Source organism: Myotis davidii, unplaced genomic scaffold (assembly GCF_000327345.1).
Source record: "Myotis davidii unplaced genomic scaffold, ASM32734v1 scaffold32, whole genome shotgun sequence".
Classification (NCBI taxonomy): domain Eukaryota; kingdom Metazoa; phylum Chordata; class Mammalia; order Chiroptera; family Vespertilionidae; genus Myotis; species Myotis davidii.
In genome coordinates, this window is record NW_006286587.1 from 6,147,562 (window position 1) to 6,170,187 (window position 22,626).

General features: G+C 41.6%; 1 protein-coding gene across 6 annotated transcripts in view; it reads left to right on the top strand.

Annotated features, from left to right (window-relative positions):
• Window positions 1–22,626, top strand: part of PLCB4 (phospholipase C beta 4) — a 356,763-nt gene that overhangs the window by 269,933 nt on the left and 64,204 nt on the right. For all 6 annotated transcript variants that reach the window (XM_015560271.1, XM_015560270.1, XM_015560269.1 and 3 more), the window contains 7 exons: window positions 1,237–1,316; window positions 2,118–2,171; window positions 7,893–7,974; window positions 9,310–9,410; window positions 10,066–10,123; window positions 17,248–17,356; window positions 22,165–22,375. In XM_015560271.1, the coding sequence (XP_015415757.1) occupies window positions 1,237–1,316; window positions 2,118–2,171; window positions 7,893–7,974; window positions 9,310–9,410; window positions 10,066–10,123; window positions 17,248–17,356; window positions 22,165–22,375 (695 nt within the window). The remainder of the gene's footprint in view (window positions 1–1,236; window positions 1,317–2,117; window positions 2,172–7,892; window positions 7,975–9,309; window positions 9,411–10,065; window positions 10,124–17,247; window positions 17,357–22,164; window positions 22,376–22,626) is intronic.

Genomic DNA, 22,626 nt, shown 5'->3' on the forward strand with positions numbered 1-22,626 from the left:
GTGTGGGAGCCCAGTTCTCTTTTCACCTCCAGTGTTGACTTGGTATGAAGCACTTTGCCAAGAGTGGGACTCTTGTTGACATCTTGGTTTGGCATTCATTGGCACAGTTAATGGGCCCCAGGACAGAGTTGGCCTTAACCTACAGGCCAGCCCTTTCTATTAAAATGTCCTTTAAAGACCCACATTCCTTCACTGCCTGCCGTGCACAATCTTCCTTCATTTTTCTCTTTAGATCCATGGGGTGATAGCTATGAACTAAGGCTGAGGTCCAAACCCTTAGACAGAAGTTCTGTGAGTGCATCGCTGTCTCCTGTGGGTACCCAGGCACTTAGTACATAGTTTACTTTTTAAGGCTTTGCTAAAAAATACAGACAGTAAGATATGAAAAATATTTTAAAATAAAATATTTTTATCAATTGCAGAGAGCGAGAGAGAGGTAGAAACATCAGTGACAAGAGAGAATCATTGATTGGCTGCCTCCTGCACACTTCCCACTGGGGATCTAGCCCGCAACCCAGACAAGTTCTCTGACCAGGAATCAAACCGTGACCTCCTGGTTCATAGGTTGATGCTTAACCACTGAGCAACTCCGGCGGCACTGTAACAAACTCTTAGAATGAAATAGTACCACACACAGTAGAGTTGTCTAGGATGGGGATAGATAAAGATTGTCATCTTGTATTGTGCAATGTTGCTTAGAAATTGTTATGCTTTGATTGAAGAGGGGCTTATATTTAAACAGACTGCAAATAGAAGACTTGACAAGTCAATCAGAGAGCAGCATACCTCATGACAACCCGGTGCTTAATGACACCGTGGATGCCACATTTATCTTTTTGGAAAGAGAGAAAGTTGTTTATTAAAGAATAAAAAATGAGCAGGCCCTGGCCAGGTAGCTCAGTTTCTTAGAACGTTGTCCCAATATGCCAATGTTGCGGGTTCGATCCCCCATCAGGACACATACAAAGATTAACCATTGAGTACATAAAAAAAAGTGAAACAACAAATAGATGGTTCTCTCTCTTTATCTCTTCCTCCCTCCCTCTCTCTAAAAATTAATACATTAATTTAAAAAATGAACAAAAATGAGCATGCAAAATGAAGATGGCTGTGTGGCAGGAAGGGGATAAAAGAAGAGTGTATGTTATTATTGCACAAAGTGGATACAGGCTATCTAATCAAAACCATGCTTAGCTCAGCAGATATATTCACCAAGAACACTTCCTTTTCTTTCAGCAATGGGTAGACGGCCTGAGATCCATCATACACAACTTCAGGGCCAACAACGTCAGTCCGATGACCTGCCTCAAGAAACAGTGAGTTTCATTTGCTTCCCTCTTTGTTCTTGGCTGTTATCAAGCAAAGGGTCAGAGTAGAAAATGAGGCTTCGTATGTGGCCAGGCAATGTCTTACTAGCCTTCCCCCACCCCCATGCTCCTGACCTTGGAGAAGAAGTTGACCAATACACACCTATACTCATCATGCCACCTGGCAGGGCGTTCATGATAAACCCACAGCCCCAGGACTATGAACAGAATGGTTGATGTCCCGAGTGTCCTCTGGGCTGTGGGCACTGGCTTGTGTCCCCAGACTGAGTGTGCTGATACATAGCTCCCCGTGCCCGGGGCCATAGTCGGGCGCTGCTGGGGCCTGAGCCTCTGTTTCATGAGACGGAGAAATGGGGAGCGTGGCCAAGAGAAGCACTTGCAAGAGCACCACTGAGCCCATGGGCTGTTTAGCACACCATCAGGGATCCAGAGGTATTTTTGAAATTCAGAAAACAGGCCTTAGCCCAACTCACTGTATCCAAATCCCAGAGGGATACCAAGTGGTAGATTTTAACAAATTTTTAAGTTTAAGTATGTCGCATGCACATTTGGTCAATACTTAATAGTGAGGAACCATTTTTTGTTTGTCTGAAATTCAAATTTAACTCCAAGTCCCCTATTTTTATTGCTAAATCAGACAACCCTAAATTCATGTCGCAGTGCATGATTGCTTCTGGTTTTCAAACTAAATGTTGTGTTTGAATGAGCGGTCTTGTAAAGTGCTTTTATCCTGCCTGAAGCTGTTCCTCCTAAGAAATGTTAAGACAGCGCTGCCCTGTTGTTTTCCAGCTGGATGAAATTGGCATTTATGACCAACACGAATGGCAAAATTCCAGTGAGGAGGTAAGTCTCTCCTTTCTGAGTGTTCTTCTGTATCCTGTGTCCACCCTCATCACACCAGAGCGAAGAGAGAGCCCTCCAAGTACTTGTTCACTGCTTTCACTCAAAAACATCCTGGAGGCTGAGCTTGAATCACTTCAGCAAACGCCAGGTTCAGTTTGTAAAAATCCTTTTATGAACAAAAAGTTGCATTTTTCCTCCAACCAGATGGCAACACTGGTTGCACTTTGATAAGTCCCAGAACATCTGAAACGTAGCATTCATTTTTAAAATCTTCAAATAGGTGGGTTTTTAAGATTTAATGCATTTTACCTGTGTGCCCTCAGGTAAGTTTTAGCAGCAACAGGCTAAAATTAAAGAGCTGTTTATTGCGCACCTGCAGTGACAGAGTATGGACTTTGTCTCAGGAAAGGGATGCCTCTGGATGGTGCCTCTCATTCTAGGCTTTGCAGGTCCTCCGGTGCCTAGGGCAGGGGGCGCCTCCATCTTCTTGCCACCGTGAGCGCAGTTGGAAGCTCTTATGATGGTAGGGGTGGAAATTCTCTACTAAACTCTCTGGTGTCATTTTGGCTGGTGTTTTGGTAAGCACCTCATGGAAATTCCAGAAGTTGGGCTGGCCCCAGAACCTCTGCTGTGCACGTGAGGCCAGTAGTATATTTGGACGCATCAATCTAAGCCCCCAACCTTCAACCAAAACAGGCTCCCCAGACACCAACCTGCTCTTCTAGGAACCTCCAGACTCAGGCTCACTTGTATTTCTTCTCTGGACAGCATGTAATCAAAGAAACCAATCAACCAACAACAACAAATAAGACCCAGAATTACAGGGGATCACCACCGGCAGCATTTCAGTTAGACGTATTCCCCAGTGGCCTGATGATCACACTTGGCCATTTCTGACTCCTCTAGGCCTTCCTCTGCCCAGACACTGCATTCTGCTAGGAAGCTTCCCTTCGGCATCACTATGAGAGTACTAGTATCTTCATAGTCTCTCAACATATTCTTTTCAGATTAAATAGAATTGTCCTAGAGGTCATCATTTTTCTTAATTACATGTATTATAACAGTCATGAACTGAAGTATCCATGTGACCACAACTGAAATATCAATGAGAAAATGAAAAGCATACAAATCATCAAAGAGACCATAGACACAGCCCTTGCTGGTGTTGCTAAGTGGTTAAAGCATTGGTTGGCCTGAACACCAAAGTGTCACGGGTTCGATTCCCAGTCAAGAGCAAATACCTGGGTTATAGGCTCCAGCCCCAGCCCCAGTCCTGCTCATGCAGAGGCAACCAATGAATGTATTTTACTTCTCCCTCTCTCTCTCTCTCTTCCCCATCTCTATCTCCCTTGAACTCTCTCTTAAAAAAAGAAAAAGACCATGGACAGTGTTTCTTTTACTTAACCTTTTATTGAGGGTTTATGGTGATATATGCCTTAAGCATTGGTTGTAGGCTTTACACAGCTACATGTGGGATTCCCTGATTTTTATTTAGTAGTTTACTAGCAAGTCAATGTAATGCCTCCTGTACAGTTTATAAAAAGCCCTGTGAGCATCCTTGACTGATGGTTATTGGCAAAGACACGTTACACTGACCCTTATTTTATTTACAACTCCTTCTTCTGTTGAGCGATAGCAGGACAATTATTTTAATGTATCTCAGCATTCTCCAGCTACTTGCAAGTATATAGTGACTTTCTTTTTAAAATTAGTGTGGAAGTAGTAAGTCCCAACTCAGAGAACATAGATAGCAGTGTCAAGCTTACTCTTCTGCATTTTCTTCCCAGATAAGGTTCAGGAAATGGACAAAGTATGAAACACATAAATTGTGATCAGAGCCCTTGTAACCAGCAGTTCTGGTTTCATTTGCATGCATCCTATTAATCACAGTGCTGTTATACTCTTGCAAGCTTTTTCTGATTCCACAGATCTTTATCTAGCGTGTTCACATAGGAAATTACCTTTTTTGTAGAAATAGCCGAGATGTTTTGTCATGTTCTGTAGCTCTCTTGGACATGAGCTCTTTGGTGCCTGCCAGTATTAACAGGTGTTTGTCAGTGGACAGCTGTGATTCGGGGGCAGTTGGTTGGAGTTGATGGAGAGTTGATACCACGCCAGAAAAAAATCGGATAAATCTCCTGGTGGATGAGCCGCCAAGGGCTAGGGGAAATTGTTCTGAATGTTTTAATGGCTATGAAGAGTAAACACTTTTAAAAAGTCGTTTCATCACTATCATTCTGGCGTTTTTAAAATGGAAACTATTAGTATATTAGTATGTGTGCACAATGTTACAGGGGACCTGACTTCATACTTAGTACACAGCTTGGGAATGGCGCTGCTCTTTAGCATTAATCAGCATTTAATAGCCAGGAAGTTTCAGGGATGATGAATGAAGAAAGAGAGAAACACTTTATCTCTCCCTTCTCTTTTCTTTCTGTGTATAATATCTCATGCAGTCTGCTTTTCTCTCAAGCTTACAGACTCACACTCAGCTTGTTTTCCCACTCTGACCAAAGCTTTGGAGGGGGCACTGTTTTCTTTTGCCATCTCCTATTCTCTGTCACCTGGAGTTGGAAGCAGTGGCTGGAGAGTTGGGAAAGGGTAGCCAGCCAGTAGTGTGGGCTCTCCTGGAGGGAGTCGGGAAGGGGACAGCTGTGTTAAAGAAGGCTGAGACCCTCATGTGTGGTCGTGGCCGCCCATCTTCGACATAATCTACCCATGTCCCCATGGCCCAGCCTGCCCACTGAGAGGCGCCAGTTCTACTAGGGCTTCATTTCAGGAGTCCTCCCTGAAGATGGTGTTAAACTGTTGGATAGATTGTGGACCCTTTGAGGACAAGCAAAGAGTGAGACTCCCTTCGTTTCTAGGAACATTGGTGTCTTAAATGGTCCAGCCTGCAATAAGTGTGTTTCTCTCAGGACCCTAGGGCCGTGGTCGGCAAACTGCAGCTCGTAAGCCACATGTGGCTCTTTGGCCCCTTCAGTGTGGCCACGAAGTTTCAATCGCACTGTACGTGCGCGCCCACACGTGGTATTTTGTGGAAGAGCCACAATCAAGGGGCCACAGTTTGCTGACCACTGCCCTAGGGTAAATGGCCTTCTGCTGGGCCTCTTAGGTAACTGGAAACGCAAAGAATTCACCTTCACACCACAACCCCTTTACCCCTAGCGAGTCCATTTAAGGCCTAGAATGATTCGGAAAGCGGCCTGCAGCAAAGGGAATAAAGGGACTGCCCCAGGGAATGGTCTGTTCACTTGCTTTCTCCCACTTTCCACCCTGGGTTTGCTCTCTTTTATGGAATGAGGTGAGCAGACCTGTGATGAGATTGGCCAGCCCAAGGCCCCTCATGGAAAGGTGGCCAGAGAATAAGACCCTCTGTCCATATGCCACTTCTTGCCTTTATTATCTCCAGCGCAGTCATGTTACTGGGCATGACTTTGCCCTCACCAATATATTCCTATTTATTTCCCTCTGTCCTGGCACTAGACACCCTAATTTCTCTCTCAAGTTGTCTATCTCCTACAAATGCTTGGGCCTTCCTAATCCTGTGAAATGTTCTTTTTCTACTTCCTTTTTTAAAAAATAAGTATTTTTATTGATTTTTGAGAGAGAGAAAGAGGGGACGAACTTCATTGTTTATCTCCTGTTCGCACCCTAATGCAGGATCTAACCCACAACCTAGGTACATACCCCGACTGGGAATCAATCGAACCCGCCACCTTTTGGTGCATGGGATGACGCTCAACCAACTGAGCCACACCAGCTGGGCATCTACTTTTCATTTCTTGGCACTTCACTAAGTCCTGGCCAAAAAATTCTGTTTCTATACATTCTTTCCTTCTTCCTTGTGCGAGCCCTTACCTAACATCCAGGTTTTATTTTACCAGAAAGGCTCAGCCCTGTCCCTGCTACATTCATGACCATGTCAATCAGTTTTCATCTCCTTTGCCAGGCCTATCCAGACCTAACAGAAGCTCAAGTTAGCTGAGATACCCTGAGATTGCTATGCAAAGAGTTTCCTCCTCATTACAGGTGCCAGACATTGCAGATCCTGCAGGGGGGCCTGTAGCTCTCCCATTAACACATTCTTTAAAAAAAATACACAGGGAAGAGCTACTTTACACCTTTATTATAAAGGTCAGATAGATTACTTCTCAGCCCAAGTTAAAGTATATAAATTCCATGAACTCTAGAGAAGTGAGAGAATGTGGAAATAGCGCCCTCTACAGTAGAAATCCTCATACTTGATGTCTTAACACTTAAGCCCTTCCATTTCTGTAGATTTGTTAAAGGGAATTCATAGGCCTCCTTACATTTGAATACAGTTGTCTCAAGCACTCCTAAAAATATACCTCTTGAAGTATTCTTGGACCAAGTGTGAAACAATAAAGCTTTGAATGAACACATAACAATTCATTTACTTAAAGTCAGGTCTTCCCATTCTATTTTGGGAAGTTGTACTCTACGGTTAAAGTGGTGCTGTCTCCCACTCATCAGGATTAACTGGTGGCGCTGTTTACATTTGGAGCTGGCCTTCCACTTAATGTGACTGGTGGAGTACAGGGCAAGGTTGGGACCAGGGAGGCACTGCTACAAACTCTCTTGTGCTCACAGGCAAGGCGTTCTAAAGATAAGCTTCTCAGATGAAAGCACGCTCTATCTTAAGTGGAGGCTGGACTTCTGATTTACAGTTAGAATTATTATGGTGACAGTTAGCAAGCAGGGAGTGAATGGAGGCTCCTTGGGCAGCTAAGGCATGGCTCAGAGCCAGTGTGGATTCCAGGGCACCAAGTCATCTCCTCAGTAGCGTTCATTCCGAGGGTCACCAATGTATTAATCCTAGGGAGTCTCTTTTTTTCTATCTTTATCATCATTAGAAAATGTGCTCATTGAGGTGGCATCCATTGTACTAGTCTTGGTGCATACCCTACTAGTTCAAAGGCTGGGCATACAGTGCAATATACAGCTCTTGGTACACAGAAACCCACACCTGAAACCTATATGAACATATTATCCAATGTCACCCCAATAAATTTAATTTAAAAAAGGCTGTACCATTATTCAAAAATAACATGTCTAGAGGTATTGCCAAGATTCTATTGAAACATTGAATAATTGTTCCCCTGCCTCTCCTCTCCCCACACCTATCACTTACATAACAAACTGCAATCCTTGAGGCAGCTGACGTTTCAGAGTAGCTCAAGGATGCTTAGCTCAGAAAACAAACACATGAAAAAATACGGCTGATAGAGCATGTCAGCTGTAGTCAGTGTAACACCAGGGCCAGGACATTCACAGGCATGGGCTGAGTTCTGAGGGGCCCACTTCTTTTCCCCAAGCCCAGATGTGGTCAACACACGGTGTTTTTCTACAGCTATCGTCCATCTGCCACATGCCCTTTTCCTAAGAAAGTAACTTGGCAGTGCCAACATGTGTCATTATTTTTGTCCAAAGGTATGTATCCCCCAGAGCCTGTGGTATTCACAGGCACGCAGGGGTGTCAGCCTGTCTTAGAATCCAGTTGCCTCACCAGCACAATCAGCTGGTCACCACAGGGCACTGCAGGAGCTAGTGTGGAAAGTAAACCACACCTAGAAATGGGAAGTAATTTTATTCCCCTTGTCCTTCTCCCTCCATCCCACCATTCCTGGTGTTACTTGGAGCTTTGCATCAGAGAAAACAGAATTAACAATGCCTTGATTTTTTTCTTTTCTGCTCTAGTATTACTAGAACCTTTGCATCGGGGAAGACAGAAAAGGTGATCTTTCAAGCACTCAAGGAGTTAGGTCTTCCCAGCGGAAAGGTATGAATTAATTAATTTTATTTTTCACTTATACTTGACATTCAGTATTATATTTCGGGTGTACAGCATAGTGGTTAGACATTTATATAACTTATGAGGTGATTCCCCCAATAAGTCCAGTACCCACATGGCACCAGACACACTTATTACAATATTATTGACTCTATTCCCAACGCTGTACTTTATATTTCGTTGCTATTTTGTAACTACCTGTTTGTACTTCTGAAACTCTCCCTTTTCTGTCCAACTCTACCATCTGGCAAACCATCAGTTTATTCTCTGTATCTATGAGTTTGTTTCTGTTTTGTTTGTTTATTTTATTTGCTAGTGAAATGATATAGTGTTCATTTTTTTCTGACTTATTTCACTTAACATAAGGTATTCATTTATTAAATAATGTGTTCCTAAAACCATTTTCCTTATTTATGTTCTCATATGTAATAAGCCAGATTATATATATATATATATTAAACCAATCTTCATTAGATTGAGAATTAGATGCAGTCCATAGACTCCTTTTCCTCTTCACTTTCCTTCCTTGCTTTTGTTTTCTGCTCATTTTAACCTCAGTGCTTTCAAATTCAGAGAGTGTACTTCAAAGTGTTGTTGTCCACTTTATTAAGGAGGGGAAATGGCTCTTGCACAGTCTGTGGAAAGTTTATTTTAGAGAACGCCATCAGCATTGCCTCGATCAAGCGCAGTGTCGGCATGAGTAATTGACTAATAAATTCAGTTCTTCTAGACGGCTGGCCGGTGTTTTATGAAGTACCTCTTCCCCCGCAAACCATTTGTGTTCATGGCCCTTCAGATTTAAAAGAACTGCAATTAATTTATCGACTGCAAGAAAGATTTAAGCCTGTTGCTGCTTTTAAAAATTCCTATTTGAACTATAAATTTCAGTATGGAAAGCAAAATCTCATAGGGTTGTCCTGAGCCTCTTCCTACGGTCTTAGGAAAATTCACAACGTACGCAGAAGTAAACTGCAGGCTTGATTTATTCAGCAACCTTTAGGCAGGCTCTTGTGTTTCTCCCTCAAGCAGAGAAGAAGGAAATGTTTCCTGATATTTGTTCTCTGGGGTGTTCCCTAGAGCAGGCCCAGCTGTGGCCGAGGTCTGCCACGCAAGCCGTGGCTGGCCCCCTGGTCACTAGAACCGCTCAGTTCCACAGGTCCTTTCTGACGATGGCCTGGCCGCGGCTGGAGGCTGGCCTCTGGCTTCTGTTAGCAGCAATCAGAGATGGAGGCCCAGGGATCCTAAGTGGTCAATCCTGTAGACTCTTCCCCTCCGAGGAGAAAATATATCCCATGATTTATGGCATACTTTTCTTCTTTACAGAATGATGAAATCGAGCCCGCAGCATTTACTTACGAAAAGTTCTATGAACTGACACAAAAGATTTGTCCTCGGACAGATATAGAGGATCTTTTTAAAAAAATGTAAGTTCCATTTATGAGAAAGTGTCCCATCAGGATTATCCTTGTCCTTTTAAGTTTTTTAAAGTTTTATTATCATCCTATTTTATGATAGTGTGTTGATAGTATCTAGGGATATCTAGTGAGAGTTCTATTTTCACCCCCAAGTTTATCTGTGTAAAAGTTTACTGATTTTTTTTTTTAAGATTTTACATAAATTAGTGGCAGCACCTGGAACTTTTTTTTCCCCCTTTGCATTCGCTTTACTAACTACCTACAATGTTAACCTGCTCCTTTAGGTATTGACCCGTTATGTGAACTAACTAGATTCGATTTGGAATGTTATTATGTTGTTGAAAAGTTCATTCATTCCAGTTATCTCAAATGGATGACTTACATGTTGTTGCTTTTTTTAAATAATGTCTTTTGATAATGCTAGAGAAGAATTGCAGAATTTCCTGTGAGCTAGGGGGAATGTTTCTTTTCCTTTGTTGTGGGGTTTTTGTTGTTGTTTTTGGGGTTGTTTTTTTTCATTGTCTCTGGCCATTTTAAGAATGCACCACTACTTCAGGGTTAGAAAATAAGTTTAGAATTATCATCAATAATTGTCAACATGTAAATCGTACATACTGTAGCATCAAATACAAAAACTTACTTTTTCTAATACATTTCTTTTCAGCAATGGAGACAAAACTGATTATTTAACGGTAGACCAATTAGTGAGCTTTCTAAATGAAGTAAGCTTTTTCATACATTAACTCCATATAGTCTGTGTGCAGTGGCTTGCCTCCTCCAGCATCCTCATTGCATGCCCGCATCATTCGCCCTCATTCGCTTTGCTTTTGACCTGCTGATCTTTTCATTATGGCTTTACCAGGTGCAACAATCAGCCGCTGCCCTTGTGTGTCCATGCACTTCCCACATGTTGGCTTTGCACACCGCTTTTTTGTTGGTTTCTTGCTGTGATGTATTGCTCTGTGTGTGCGTGTAACTTTTTTATGATACATTGATTTAATTAAGTGTGTCTATGTTTTTTTGCAAGACGATATTGAAGGTACTCATGTTTTTTTTGTTTTTGTTTTTCATATTGATCCCATTAAATAGAAAGAGAATGGATTTACTTTGCCACACTATATAGTTGGATTCCCCATTGCTAACTTTTTCTTATATCTTTGCATGGAACTGGGAAGCTTGATTTTTGTCTTTTAATGGATTGCATGTAAGAAAAGTTTGTAGATTCAAAATAGAATATTTTGACAAGCACAATTATATTTCCTGGGTGAAAATATAGTACATATTAGGTCAACTGGATTGCAGGTTAGATTTTTACTTTTTATTTTTATAACATTCTCAGGGCTAATTTTAGAATATGATTCACTTAACCACCAACACTGGTGGACAGAATTTGCTTAAGCAGAATAAAAAAAATATGGTAGGACAAGTAAAGGTTGCAACTTTTATTCCAACTCAAATTAACTTGTTCCCCCCGCCCCCATGGACAAATAAAAGTGTTTCCTCTTCAGTGAAACCCGCAGAAGCTCTTGCAAAATACAAAAAGGAAAATTCACTTTTCCCCCCAACACTTGAATAATAAGAGTTTAAGTGAGAAAAGGACAATATATTTTCATTTTCAAACAATTTATGTTAACCATTGTGCCATATAAAGGAAAAAATGTTAGAAAAGTCAGTATCATGCCAGACATGAGGTATTGCCTCAAAAAAGACAACAGGCAGGCTGTGACTTGCCAATTTCCAGAGAGAAATCACATCTTTGCAGAAGGGCTTCCTTCTTCTTTCCCTGCCAGGGCTCAGTGACTTCCAATACGTGGGGCTGCACGTTAGAAGAAACGGTTACCAGAGCCTAACAGCACTGATGCAGGAAACAGAAGGTACCCCATAGATGAGCACAGAGGCCCACATTCACATAAGCCTTTCAGTATAATATGGTATTCATTTTGCTTGAAAACAGTTTAAGCTTTTGCACTCCACCATTTTTTCTCACGTGAATACTGTGTTCGGAATCTTTACCCAGATATTATCCACATTCTTCTACCACCATTGCTCGTAAGTTAAATTGCTTTCCTTTATTTCTTTAACCCCTTCTCCCTCCTCTGTTTTAAAAAATATATATATTGTTCTATGTCCCTCAGTTTCTTCATGCAGTTGGGGTGTTTGATCATCTTAAATCCTGGTGAGATAGGCAGGAAGCATGCTTTCTACTAAAAGGTGAAAACACTTCACCTTTTAGTAGAAAGTCGACCACACCGTCAATTAGGCACTTTCTAACAAAAGGCCTCTTGTGGGCATGGGGGTGAAGCTGGCACCCAGCCTTTTATTAAAGGTGCATTTCGCTGCGCAATTCTGAGTCTGAGGATAGGTGCTGCCTTCATGGGTTCCTATTTCATGCCTTTCCTTTTATGGATTGTTTTTGTAGGCCTACCCAGTAATCACTCTTGTCATTCCTATAAGGCTAAGTAGATAACATTTAACTTTTAAAAGATATGATCTTCCATACTTTCTTTGCTCTGTCATCCAAATTCTTTCTTAAATACGTGTGACTTGGTAAGCTTTTATCCATCACTATTGCAGTGGCCAGTAGCTCTCAGTGGTCATTTCCTTCTATTTGGCTTCTCATTAGCAGTAAGGAAGCACCTTTACTGTGGGGTGGGGCTGATGGAATCAGTGTGATTTTATACTGATTTCTTGAGATCATGGAGACTACAAGACAGTCCAGGAAAGTGTACAGCCTTTATTTTTAATCAGTGTTTGCCGTGAATCTCTTGCTTTTCTATCCTAGTGACTCAACCGGGAGAACTGAATGTCGCCTTGAAGAAGTTTGGTCAAGCTTAGGGACTGTTCTGTCTCCTCCTTCACCCTCCCTTCTGAGTTGCCTCTCTCATCTCTCTAAAACCAAAAGCATCCCTTAGGCAGAGCCCTTCAAAACCCACAGTGAAAGGAGGCAGGGTTCACTCCAGAATGAAGCAGGCATTGGAATGTAAGGGTCTATGCGTCCAAAAGCTTAGATCTAAACATTTTCAAAATGCCTTAGCCTCAGTCTCAACAAGCCAGAATTTGACATTGTATTAGAAGTCCTGGATCATGCAGTAAGACAAGGAAAAATAAATGAGCCCCATGAACATGAAAGGACTAGGTCCTACTCTTACTGTTGATTGTGTACCCTGAATATTGCAGACTATCAGCTGCAAAACTCTTTGATTAAATGAGAGAGTTTAGAAAGGTAACCATAGGCATGATCAAGAAAGCAAAAATCAATAGACATGAACACCAGCATTAACCAATTAGAAAAGGGGAAAGTTCCATTTTATTAGAAAAGCCCATCCTGCCTCTCACCACCTTCCAGCTTGTAAATCTCTTTACTCTTTACATCAGATTTTCTGTAAGTATATTAATATGGGAGGAGAGGAGAAACAATCCTTCATTTATTGCCGTCGTTGCTATGTAGGGGTTTGTACCACCTTTTGCCTATCCATGCCATTCGACACTTACTAGCTTTTCCCCAATAGCTTTACCTGCTCCTCACCCATTTCTCAGTACCTCCTTGTTTATAGCTCCCGCAAGTGTAGTCTGTGGATGCAGCTTAGGCATCCTCTGGGAGGTTGTTAGAAATGCAGACTCTTGGGTCTCACCTAGTCCTGAGGAATTGGAATCTGCATTTAACAGGATTCCCAGGTGCTTTGCCTACAGGTAAATCTTGTGAAGCACTGTCCCAGTGAATTACCTGGGCCCCTCCTTGGAATGCCTTGTGTGAACAGGGAAAATGTGAGAGCAGCATATACCTTCTGTCACTGGCCATAATGAATTTTGTCATGGAAATCCACCACTCAGGTCTAAAATTTTTTTAATTGATTTCAGAGAATCATTGATTGGCTGCCTTCTGCATGCCCCCTACTGGGGATGGAGCCTACAACCCAAGCATGTGTCCTGACCAGGAATCGAACCTTGACCTTCTGGCTCATAGGTCAACACTCAGCCACTGAGCAACACTGGCCAGGCCACAGCTATGTTTCTTATTCCTTTCCAGTAGACTGAAGAAAACTTCCTCTGCCTATATTATGGAACTAGCAAACTAGCTTCTAGGAGAGCTGGGGTGGCACTTATTAGGAGCTGCCACCTGGTCAGATACTGCTGTCAACTGGGCTCTCTGGATGTGGGTGCGCCAATTAAGATCTCCGGGCTCCTGTTATTTTCACCTCTCCCTGTGAAGATTTAGCCTAATGAGAAGCTAAATTGATTTTGGTTTTACCTTCATCCTTTATTTTACTTCTTATGAAGTTGATAACAACTGAGGGTCTGCAGAATTGAGAGATGCAGGGAGAGCAGGAGAGAAAGATTAAAATAAGAAAGAGAAGAAAAAGATTTTATGCCTTCACAATAAGAAGAAATTAGCTTTATTTTCTTGTGTCTGGTAATCTTTCCCCTGCGTTAAACACATTATGTCATCATATTAGGGATAAACCTGATTTTTAAATTTTATTTTTTATTTGTTTTTCAGTTGAAGGAATGTAAGAAAGGACCCAAGATCTCTTATCTCTTTCCATTTACACTATCTTTATTTTATATACATATACTTGATTTCAGAGAGGAAGGGAGAGGGAGAGAGAGAACCATTGATGGGCTGCCTCCTGCACACACCCCCACTAGGGACCGAGCCTGCAACCTAGGCATGTGCCCTGACCAGGAATCGAAACATGACCCCCTGGTTCATAGGTCAAGGCTCAACCACTGAGCCACACTGCCTGGGCTCTTTATTCTTTAATGTATAGGCAAAGAGAGAGAAGGAGTTATATAGTCTTACAAGTAAGGCTACTCTTGCCAGTTATTCCTTTATTTCCTTTATGTCTCTTTTGAATTGTATTTACGTCAACATCTATCTCCCAGTGCTGCTTGGATTGAGGCCAGTGATGCCTTTTCTCAGGAAGAAGAACAACAAGGACATAGTGATGAAGCCATGTCCCTTTATGCTTCATTCACTTGGGCACCTTCTGTGACCTATTTTTTGGAAGCTGTTTAGGATCTCATTTTGCGAGGCTCTGGGCATCCTGGGGTGAATGTGCTGGATATCCTGCTTCACTGAGCCCCAACTGAAAACCAGTAGTCCGTCCCTTAGAGCTGTGAAGCATTTGTCTCCCTGGGCTTATGTCCCCATGGGACTCTTCTGCGACTTCATTACTCTGAGGTCACTGAGAAATGAGCTTCCTCCTCTTTGTTTTCTTTGTTCATCTAAAAATGATAGTTTTGTGACTCTGATGCAAGTCTTAGCATTTGTTTCCTTGCCTTTGAATTCTCCACATTGAACTGTACTTCCTTTTTGAAAGGTGGAGATTTTAGGGAAAGCAACAGTGTATGTTATCTGATGGAGCAGCTGCAAAAACAAATGCGATTCCCTGTCTCTTTTTTATTATTTGCAAGCAATGTAGAGTAGGGGATGATGATATATCCATCTTAGGACTTGGTTTTCCTGGTAGGCAGGATGTACTAGTAATTATGCCCTGGGACAAAATTGTAATGGGGTTTAATTGGCAGGACCTCTCCAACATTTAGCATTCTTCTATCTTTGTAGAACTTAGGTACTTTTTAAAAAATGATATCCAAACATGTTAAAAGATATACCTTTACATCTTAAATTGAAGCCCATCAGAATCACCTGGAAGGCTTGTTACAAAACAGATTCACAGGTCCCCCCTCCCCCCCAGAATCAGATTTGGTGGGACTGGGTGGGGCCCCAGAATTCTCATTTCTAACAAACTCCCAGCTGAGGGTGGTACCATTGTTGCCATTCACAGATCACACTATTGGTAGCACCGCATTAGAATACATGCATGTGTATGTAAACAGCACATAAGATTCCCTCTCCTCTCCCTAACTCTCTCTCTTCTCTCCCCTTTAGTTGAATCTCTTCTTCCTTTCACTCTGTAATTTATATGGATTTGCCCCATCATCTCCATGAGTGCAGAATACTTACCACTGAGCATATCTTTAAATCAAGACTTAATTTTAGTAAGGGAGAGAAATATAGTGGCCAGCCTTGCAGATAACTGCAGTGGGTCCTAAAAGGACCTTTTACCTAAAACGGCATCCATCTTCTTTCATGGGGTTGTTTACAGAGATGGGCAGGAGAAGGAATGTACCTAGAAAGAGTTTCTTCTTCGTTTGTTGGTTTGTTTTTTAAACAATGTATTATCACCAGAGGGTGGTGCTTGTCATTTCCTAGAATAGCGAGCCGTAGACTTGCATGACGGCATCCATTTCCTAAACCGGGGGTCCCATGCCTTCCCTGCCTGGCACTCCACGGCCCACCTCACAGTCTCTCTGCACACCCGTGACTTTCCTTCTCTGTGGTCTCAAGGCCTGTTAATGATGTGACAGTGTCTGCTCTTGCACATGCATGGATGCGAGCTGTTGTGAGCTGTGATTCCTTAGGTGGCAGCAGAAGCATGCTTCATTGGGATAAACTGACAAAAAAAGATATCGATTCCTTAACTCGGTGGGGAGATGGGAGGACCAGAGCAGGCTAGGCTACAAGTACTTTAAGAAAGTACAGCAAACATCCTGTTGGCCGAAGGCATTCATTCTGTGCAACCCCCTTTTCAAATTAGCACTTCAAAATAAATGGGGAAGGGAAATCCATATGAACTTGTAACAGTTGTTTCTTAGCTACCTTTCCAATAGTGTTTTTCCAAAGTCTGTGCATATATTTGGGTAAAGAGTTGTTGCCAAAATCCTACCTATTGAGCAGGTTTGGCTCCCATCTGCTTGCCTGCCATTATTCCATTGAAGTTTGCTTTATTTATTTATTTGGTGGATGACCAGGGGTCGCAGAGAACAATAAGGAAATTTAATGGGCACACTGCCTCCAGGCATATACTAGTACAGACAGGCAGACAGACATACAGACACACCCACAGACACACACGTACACACAGGATTATAGCTGGGTCAGTGATTTGAACTAGTTTCATCACTGCTGTGAAGGTACAATGACAGACTGCAGGAATAGCATTGCTCCTGGTGCCTCATGTACCACCACGAGCATCCAAGTGGTGACTGGAAAAGCATGACATCACCACCCTCCTAAGTACCTTAGTCGTTCATGTACTTTTCTGCCCAGACAATGTCCTCAGGCCAAACTGAGTTAGATTTCATAGACTTTCTGAACTACTGATATTTAAATACATATTTTCATATTGTTTATAGCTTGTAAATATCCTTGTGCTGATTAATTTTCGTCATCACTAAAATTGGTTCATTTTGATGAATATTTCCGCAAGAAAACAAAGTTTTCAGAGTGCCCATGAAATCTTTTGTTGATCTAAAAATGAAATGATATTTGCCTGTCTTAGGGGATTTCATTATTGTTTTTGTTTTGACACTTTAAGTAGTGTATTATCTATTTGAACTATTTTGGAGTGTTTTTTTTTTTATTTGTGCTTTCATTATTTTCTTTTCTTTAAAAGATTTTTGACCTCACTTTTTATAGACATTTATGCCAAATGTCTTACCTGTGGGATGGGAACAAATGGACAGTACAGCTGACATGCACAGCATATTACATAGCCTTCAGTTTCTGAAGGAAAACCAATTTCTGTATTCTCCAAAATTAAGCACTTTGCAGAATTTGATTTGATTTAGTTCAGTGAGGGGAACCAGTCAAGTACTTACAAATTTGGAGTTTTTTAAAGTATATTTTAGGGAGAAAGACAGGAAGACAGTGAAATCCTATCTTTGTAACTATAAATATGACATTGTAAATATATATTGTTTTAGATATTACATGCTTGAGTTGTGTAACACCATACAGGCAAGAAATGTTAACCTAAATGGAGTTATTTTCTCATCATAGCATCAACGAGATCCTCGACTCAATGAAATTTTATTCCCATTTTATGATGCTAAAAGGGCAATGCAGATCATTGAGATGTATGAGCCTGATGAAGACTTGAAGAAAAAAGGTAATAAAAGTGAAATAAAAAGAGTTTTCTTTATTTAACAAAAGCAAGAATATATGCAACACGTTACAGTGGCATTCCCCCATGTTCTTTCTTATATTGTATAATGCTTGTATTACGTAATACTTACATGTAAAAATGCCAAATACAATCTCGTCTGCAAATCTTTGAAAAGAATTCAACTTCCTATAAAAATTTACACCTTCTTTTTCTCCCTTTCGTTTTGCCAAGCCTAGGACATTGAATACATTATTTGAGAAGCCTTCTCACCCTTCCTTTGACCTCTAGTAGGAATCAATTTAGCAAATTGGAGGGGATTTTGAACTTTTGCCCCCTTCAATAAAACTTCAGAAACAATGTGTTGTCCATTCCAATATTTGACAAAGGAAAGGCGTGGAGAGAAAAATTCAGACTGGTTTGGTAGCAGTGAGAAACCCCTGCAAATAAGGGGAACGATGATGCTAATATAACTGGATAGGGAGCAATTGAGATACCTGAGCTAGTGCTTCCGGCCTTGTCTCAATGGAGAGAAGGGAGATCTAGGTTCAAACTCCGTTGGTCCCATGTTTGTGCTCATTAGTATCATGGCTACCATGTCCTCCTCTTTAGAACAAGGATTCATTTTATTGTGTGTCTCAGTGAACGTGGCCAAAAGGTTTACATATTCTCTGGACCCACATAGAACCTGTTTATGTGCATGTCTGGCCCATCATGATACGTGACCTCATCCCTGATATTTTTCCAAGTCCACTTGAGTTTTCCCTTGGTTGTAGTCCTATATTTATACTCTCTGCTAGGGCCTCAAATACCTATATTCAGCAAGACTGCTTCATGACTTACCTCTCTTATTATTACTCTGAGAATTGTAATTTATTCTACCTTGCATTTTATTAAAGTGAAAAGGAGAGTGGCTCGATTTTACTTTGTGAAATTGAGCAAGGAGCAATATTTCTGGACCATAGAAGATGGTGGCGTTCATGCAGTCATTCGACTAGTTTTTCTCCCCCTACCTTCACTCCTTAAAGTCTGTGATGGGTTGACTCGGTACCAAGCTCTGTGCTGGATGCTGGGAATTCAAAGCTGAATAAGGCAGTTGGGATCTGCTGAAGAAAGAGCAGTTCCTCAGCAGTATGATAGATGCTGTGAAAGAGGTGTGTCACTGATTCTTTCTAAAGTCCTTTCAGGCCCCAAACATCTAGGAGATTATCAGTGACACATCGGAAAAGCACAGTTTCATCATTTCACTGACGATGGAAATTTTAAAATCTGTCATCATCAAGTATGGCTGAGAATGTGGTACAAAAGGCATTCTGAATAAATTTCTGTTGGGGACATAAATTGGTACAAACAGCCATCATGATGAATATTTTGTCAGTAGTACAGTGAAAGTAGACCTCCGCTACCGCTCAGCCTTTCCACTTCCATGTACGGACCCTAGAGATTTTCTCTTATATTTCCCAGCTCTGACATTAGAGTGGCCCAAGTTCAGTCCCTGGATCTCTGCTCATTTACACTCACTCTTTCAAAGAGCTCAGCCACCCCAATGGCTTTAAGTTTCTTCTACACACACATGACTTTCTGATTAAACTCCCCACACCTAAGATCTATAGGCCTGTAGTAGAACTCTCCACTTGAATGTTACATGGGCATTTCAAAGATACATGTCCATCATGTTTTAGTTCTTCTCATCCACAGACCTGTTCCTTTCCCGGCCTAGAAACTGGTACTATTATTCACCCAGCTCCTCAAGCCAAAACTCTTGGAATCATCCTCCACTTGTTTTGTTCTTTCATATCACTTCTAATTTATCAGCAGAATCTGCAAGTTCTGTATGCAAAATAAATTCCAAACAAATAAGTTCTCTTCATCGACACATTTACCAGACTTTCTGAGCCTACATCATCTCTCCCTGGACACTGCCAGTTGACTTGTAACCAGTCTTCTCCTTTCTACTCAGTGCCCTACAATTTATGTTCCACACAGTGGCCAGAGTAAATCTTTCCAAACCAAATCTGATCATGTTATTTCACTCTTCAAAACCCTCCAAAGGCTCTTCAGCACACTTAGAATAAAATTCCAAAGTACTTAGTCCAACTGATGTAGCCTTTGGCTGTCTCTGCAACCTCATTTCCACCAACTTTTCCCTTTGTCATACACTCCTGCAAAGGTCTTTGCGCTTGCTGAACCTTCTGCCAGGTGTGCATGTGGCTTGCTCCCCATGCATAAACATGACCTCCTCAGAATGGCTTTCTTTGGCCACATATCTAACACAGCATCTTGGTCATTCTTAATCACTTTCATTACCTGGTTTCGACATAAATTGGTACAAACAACCATCGTGATGAATATTTTGGCAGTAGTACAGTGAAAGTAGACCTCCCCTACCGCTCAGCCTTTCCACTTCCATGGATGGACCCTAGAGATTTTCTCTTATATTCCCCAGCTCTGACATTAGAGTGGCCCAAGTTCAGTCCCTGGATCTCTGCTCATTTACACTCACTCTTTCGAAGAGCTCAGCCACCCCAATGGCTTTAAGTTTCTTCTACACACACATGACTTTCTGATTAAACTCCCCACACCTAAGATCTATAGGCCTGTAGTAGAACTCTCCACTTGAATGTTACATGGGCATTTCAAAGATACATGTCCATCATGTTTTAGTTCTTCTCATCCACAGACCTGTTCCTTTCCCGGCCTAGAAACTGGTACTATTATTCACCCAGCTCCTCAAGCCAAAACTCTTGGAATCATCCTCCACTTGTTTTGTTCTTTCATATCACTTCTAATTTAGCCATCATGATGAATATTTTGTCAGTAGTACAGTGAAAGTAGACCTCCGCTACCGCTCAGCCTTTCCACTTCCATGTACGGACCCTAGAGATTTTCTCTTATATTTCCCAGCTCTGACATTAGAGTGGCCCAAGTTCAGTCCCTGGATCTCTGCTCATTTACACTCACTCTTTCAAAGAGCTCAGCCACCCCAATGGCTTTAAGTTTCTTCTACACACACATGACTTTCTGATTAAACTCCCCACACCTAAGATCTATAGGCCTGTAGTAGAACTCTCCACTTGAATGTTACATGGGCATTTCAAAGATACATATCCATCATGTTTTAGTTCTTCTCAGCGTAGAAACTGGTACTATTATTCACCCAGCTCTTCAAGCCAAAACTCTTGGAATCATGCTCAACTTGTTTTGTTCTTTCATATCACTTCTAATTTTTGCGCTTGCTGAACCTTCTGCCAGGTGTGCATGTGGCTTGCTCCCCATGCATAAACATGACCTCCTCAGAATGGCTTTCTTTGGCCACATATCTAACACAGCATCTTGGTCATTCTTAATTACTTTCATTACCTGGTTTCTATTTCCTTCTAGCACTTTCTTGACATTATATTATACTTTTATTTATTTGTTAATATATTTGTTCTCATGCCCATACTATATGAGTTTTATGAAGGCAAGGCTTGCGTGTTTTTTCTATCACTGCATTTATCCCAGTGCTTTGAAGAGGCCTTAGAATAACTATATATATGTGCCCAGGAGGTGGGGGCACACTTTTATGGTTGAATTTTTAATCCTAATTAGAAATAATGAATATATTCATCAACAGAATAATGAACAATAAATTGTGGCATATTTATATGTGGACTACTGTACATTATACTGTACATACTATACATTATTCAGTGAAAAATAAATGAACAAGAACTATTACATTAACTGGAAAAATCCTAAGAAAATATAGAATAAAACTAGCAAGTTGCAAAAGCAAAGCGTGGGATATCTTTCATATACAATTTTAAATATTTAAAACTCCCTATTGTTTGGATAAATGCATTTGTAGTAAAGTGGCGAAACCATCTTGGGAGTGTTAAACACGAAAACTAGGGTAATAGATGTATACATTGGAGTAGAAAGATGAAATTGAATGGAACTGGGGGGCGGGGCACACAGGGCACCACAAAGGCATCCATAATCATGTATTTTGTTAAAACATATAGAGCAAATATGATCAAATGTTAAGATCTGACAAAGCTTCTCTGTAAGCTCAAAATCAGTTTGTAACTTTCAAATGCTTAAATAAACACAAAAAGCTGAAGCTGTCAATGGTTGATAGGATAGGAGAAGACGCAGAAATATTGATCGCCACTCCTGTAGTTACCAGGGGTCCTGTCCCCATGTCGAAAGGCGTGACTGAAAGGAACAGAGGCTCTTGGGGCCACATTTCAAAGACAATTGCAAACTCTTCTCACTAGTTCCATACCCTGCCTTTTAGATAAAATGGGAAAACTAAATTGTTTAAATCCAGAGAGGCCTTCTCCAGCCTGGTGAGAACAACACTGCCTTATAGTTGAATGCCTTCCAGTTTTTTAGAGTGCCTCCTATTCATATTCTCATGTACCATTCCTGACAGTCCTGGAAAGAGGGGTAGCCAGTACTTCCCCCTTTGACAGAGGGGAAGCCGAGACCGGGGAACATCATGAGTGAGTGGCAGAGGCAGAAATAGACTGAGGACCCCTTGGCCCCTGGTCACCACAGCTCCTGGAGCTGTGCCTCTGAACTCGGGGGACTGTGTGCCCTGCCACCGTGCACATAGAAGCAGGAAACCACCTCTTTGTGCAATGCACTAGGTTACTTATAATGTGCAACTGTGTTATTTTGTTCAAGAACTGAACACTGAAGGTTCCTGAGAAAGAGATTGTGAGGAAGGTTTTACTCCTGTTGAGCTGCTTCACCTTCCATGAGTAACATGTGAGATGTGTGTCTGGCAAAGCCACACGTCTGTAAGATATTCTTCTCTCTCCTAGGCCTTATATCCAGTGATGGATTTTGCAGATATCTGATGTCAGATGAAAACGCCCCCGTCTTCCTAGATCGTTTAGAACTTTACCAAGAAATGGACCATCCTCTGGCTCACTACTTCATCAGTTCTTCCCACAACACCTATCTCACTGGCCGACAGTTCGGCGGGAAGTCTTCGGTAGAAATGTACAGACAGGTTCTCCTGGCTGGCTGCAGGTCAGACACTCAGGACAGCTGCATTTGTATATGACACCCTTTCACTTTTCTCTGAAACAACAGAAGAAGTACTCACAATGAAATGGACATTGGTCCTTCTCTTAAAAGGATATGGTGGTCATTTAACCTTGGAAAAGGGAGGACAATATCTGTTCCACCAAGGTCTAGAGTTGTCCTGTGCGTCAACAGATATTTTCTACTGTAAATTTATCTCCCCCAAAATACATGTTTTAGGAAGTCATGCTGTTTCC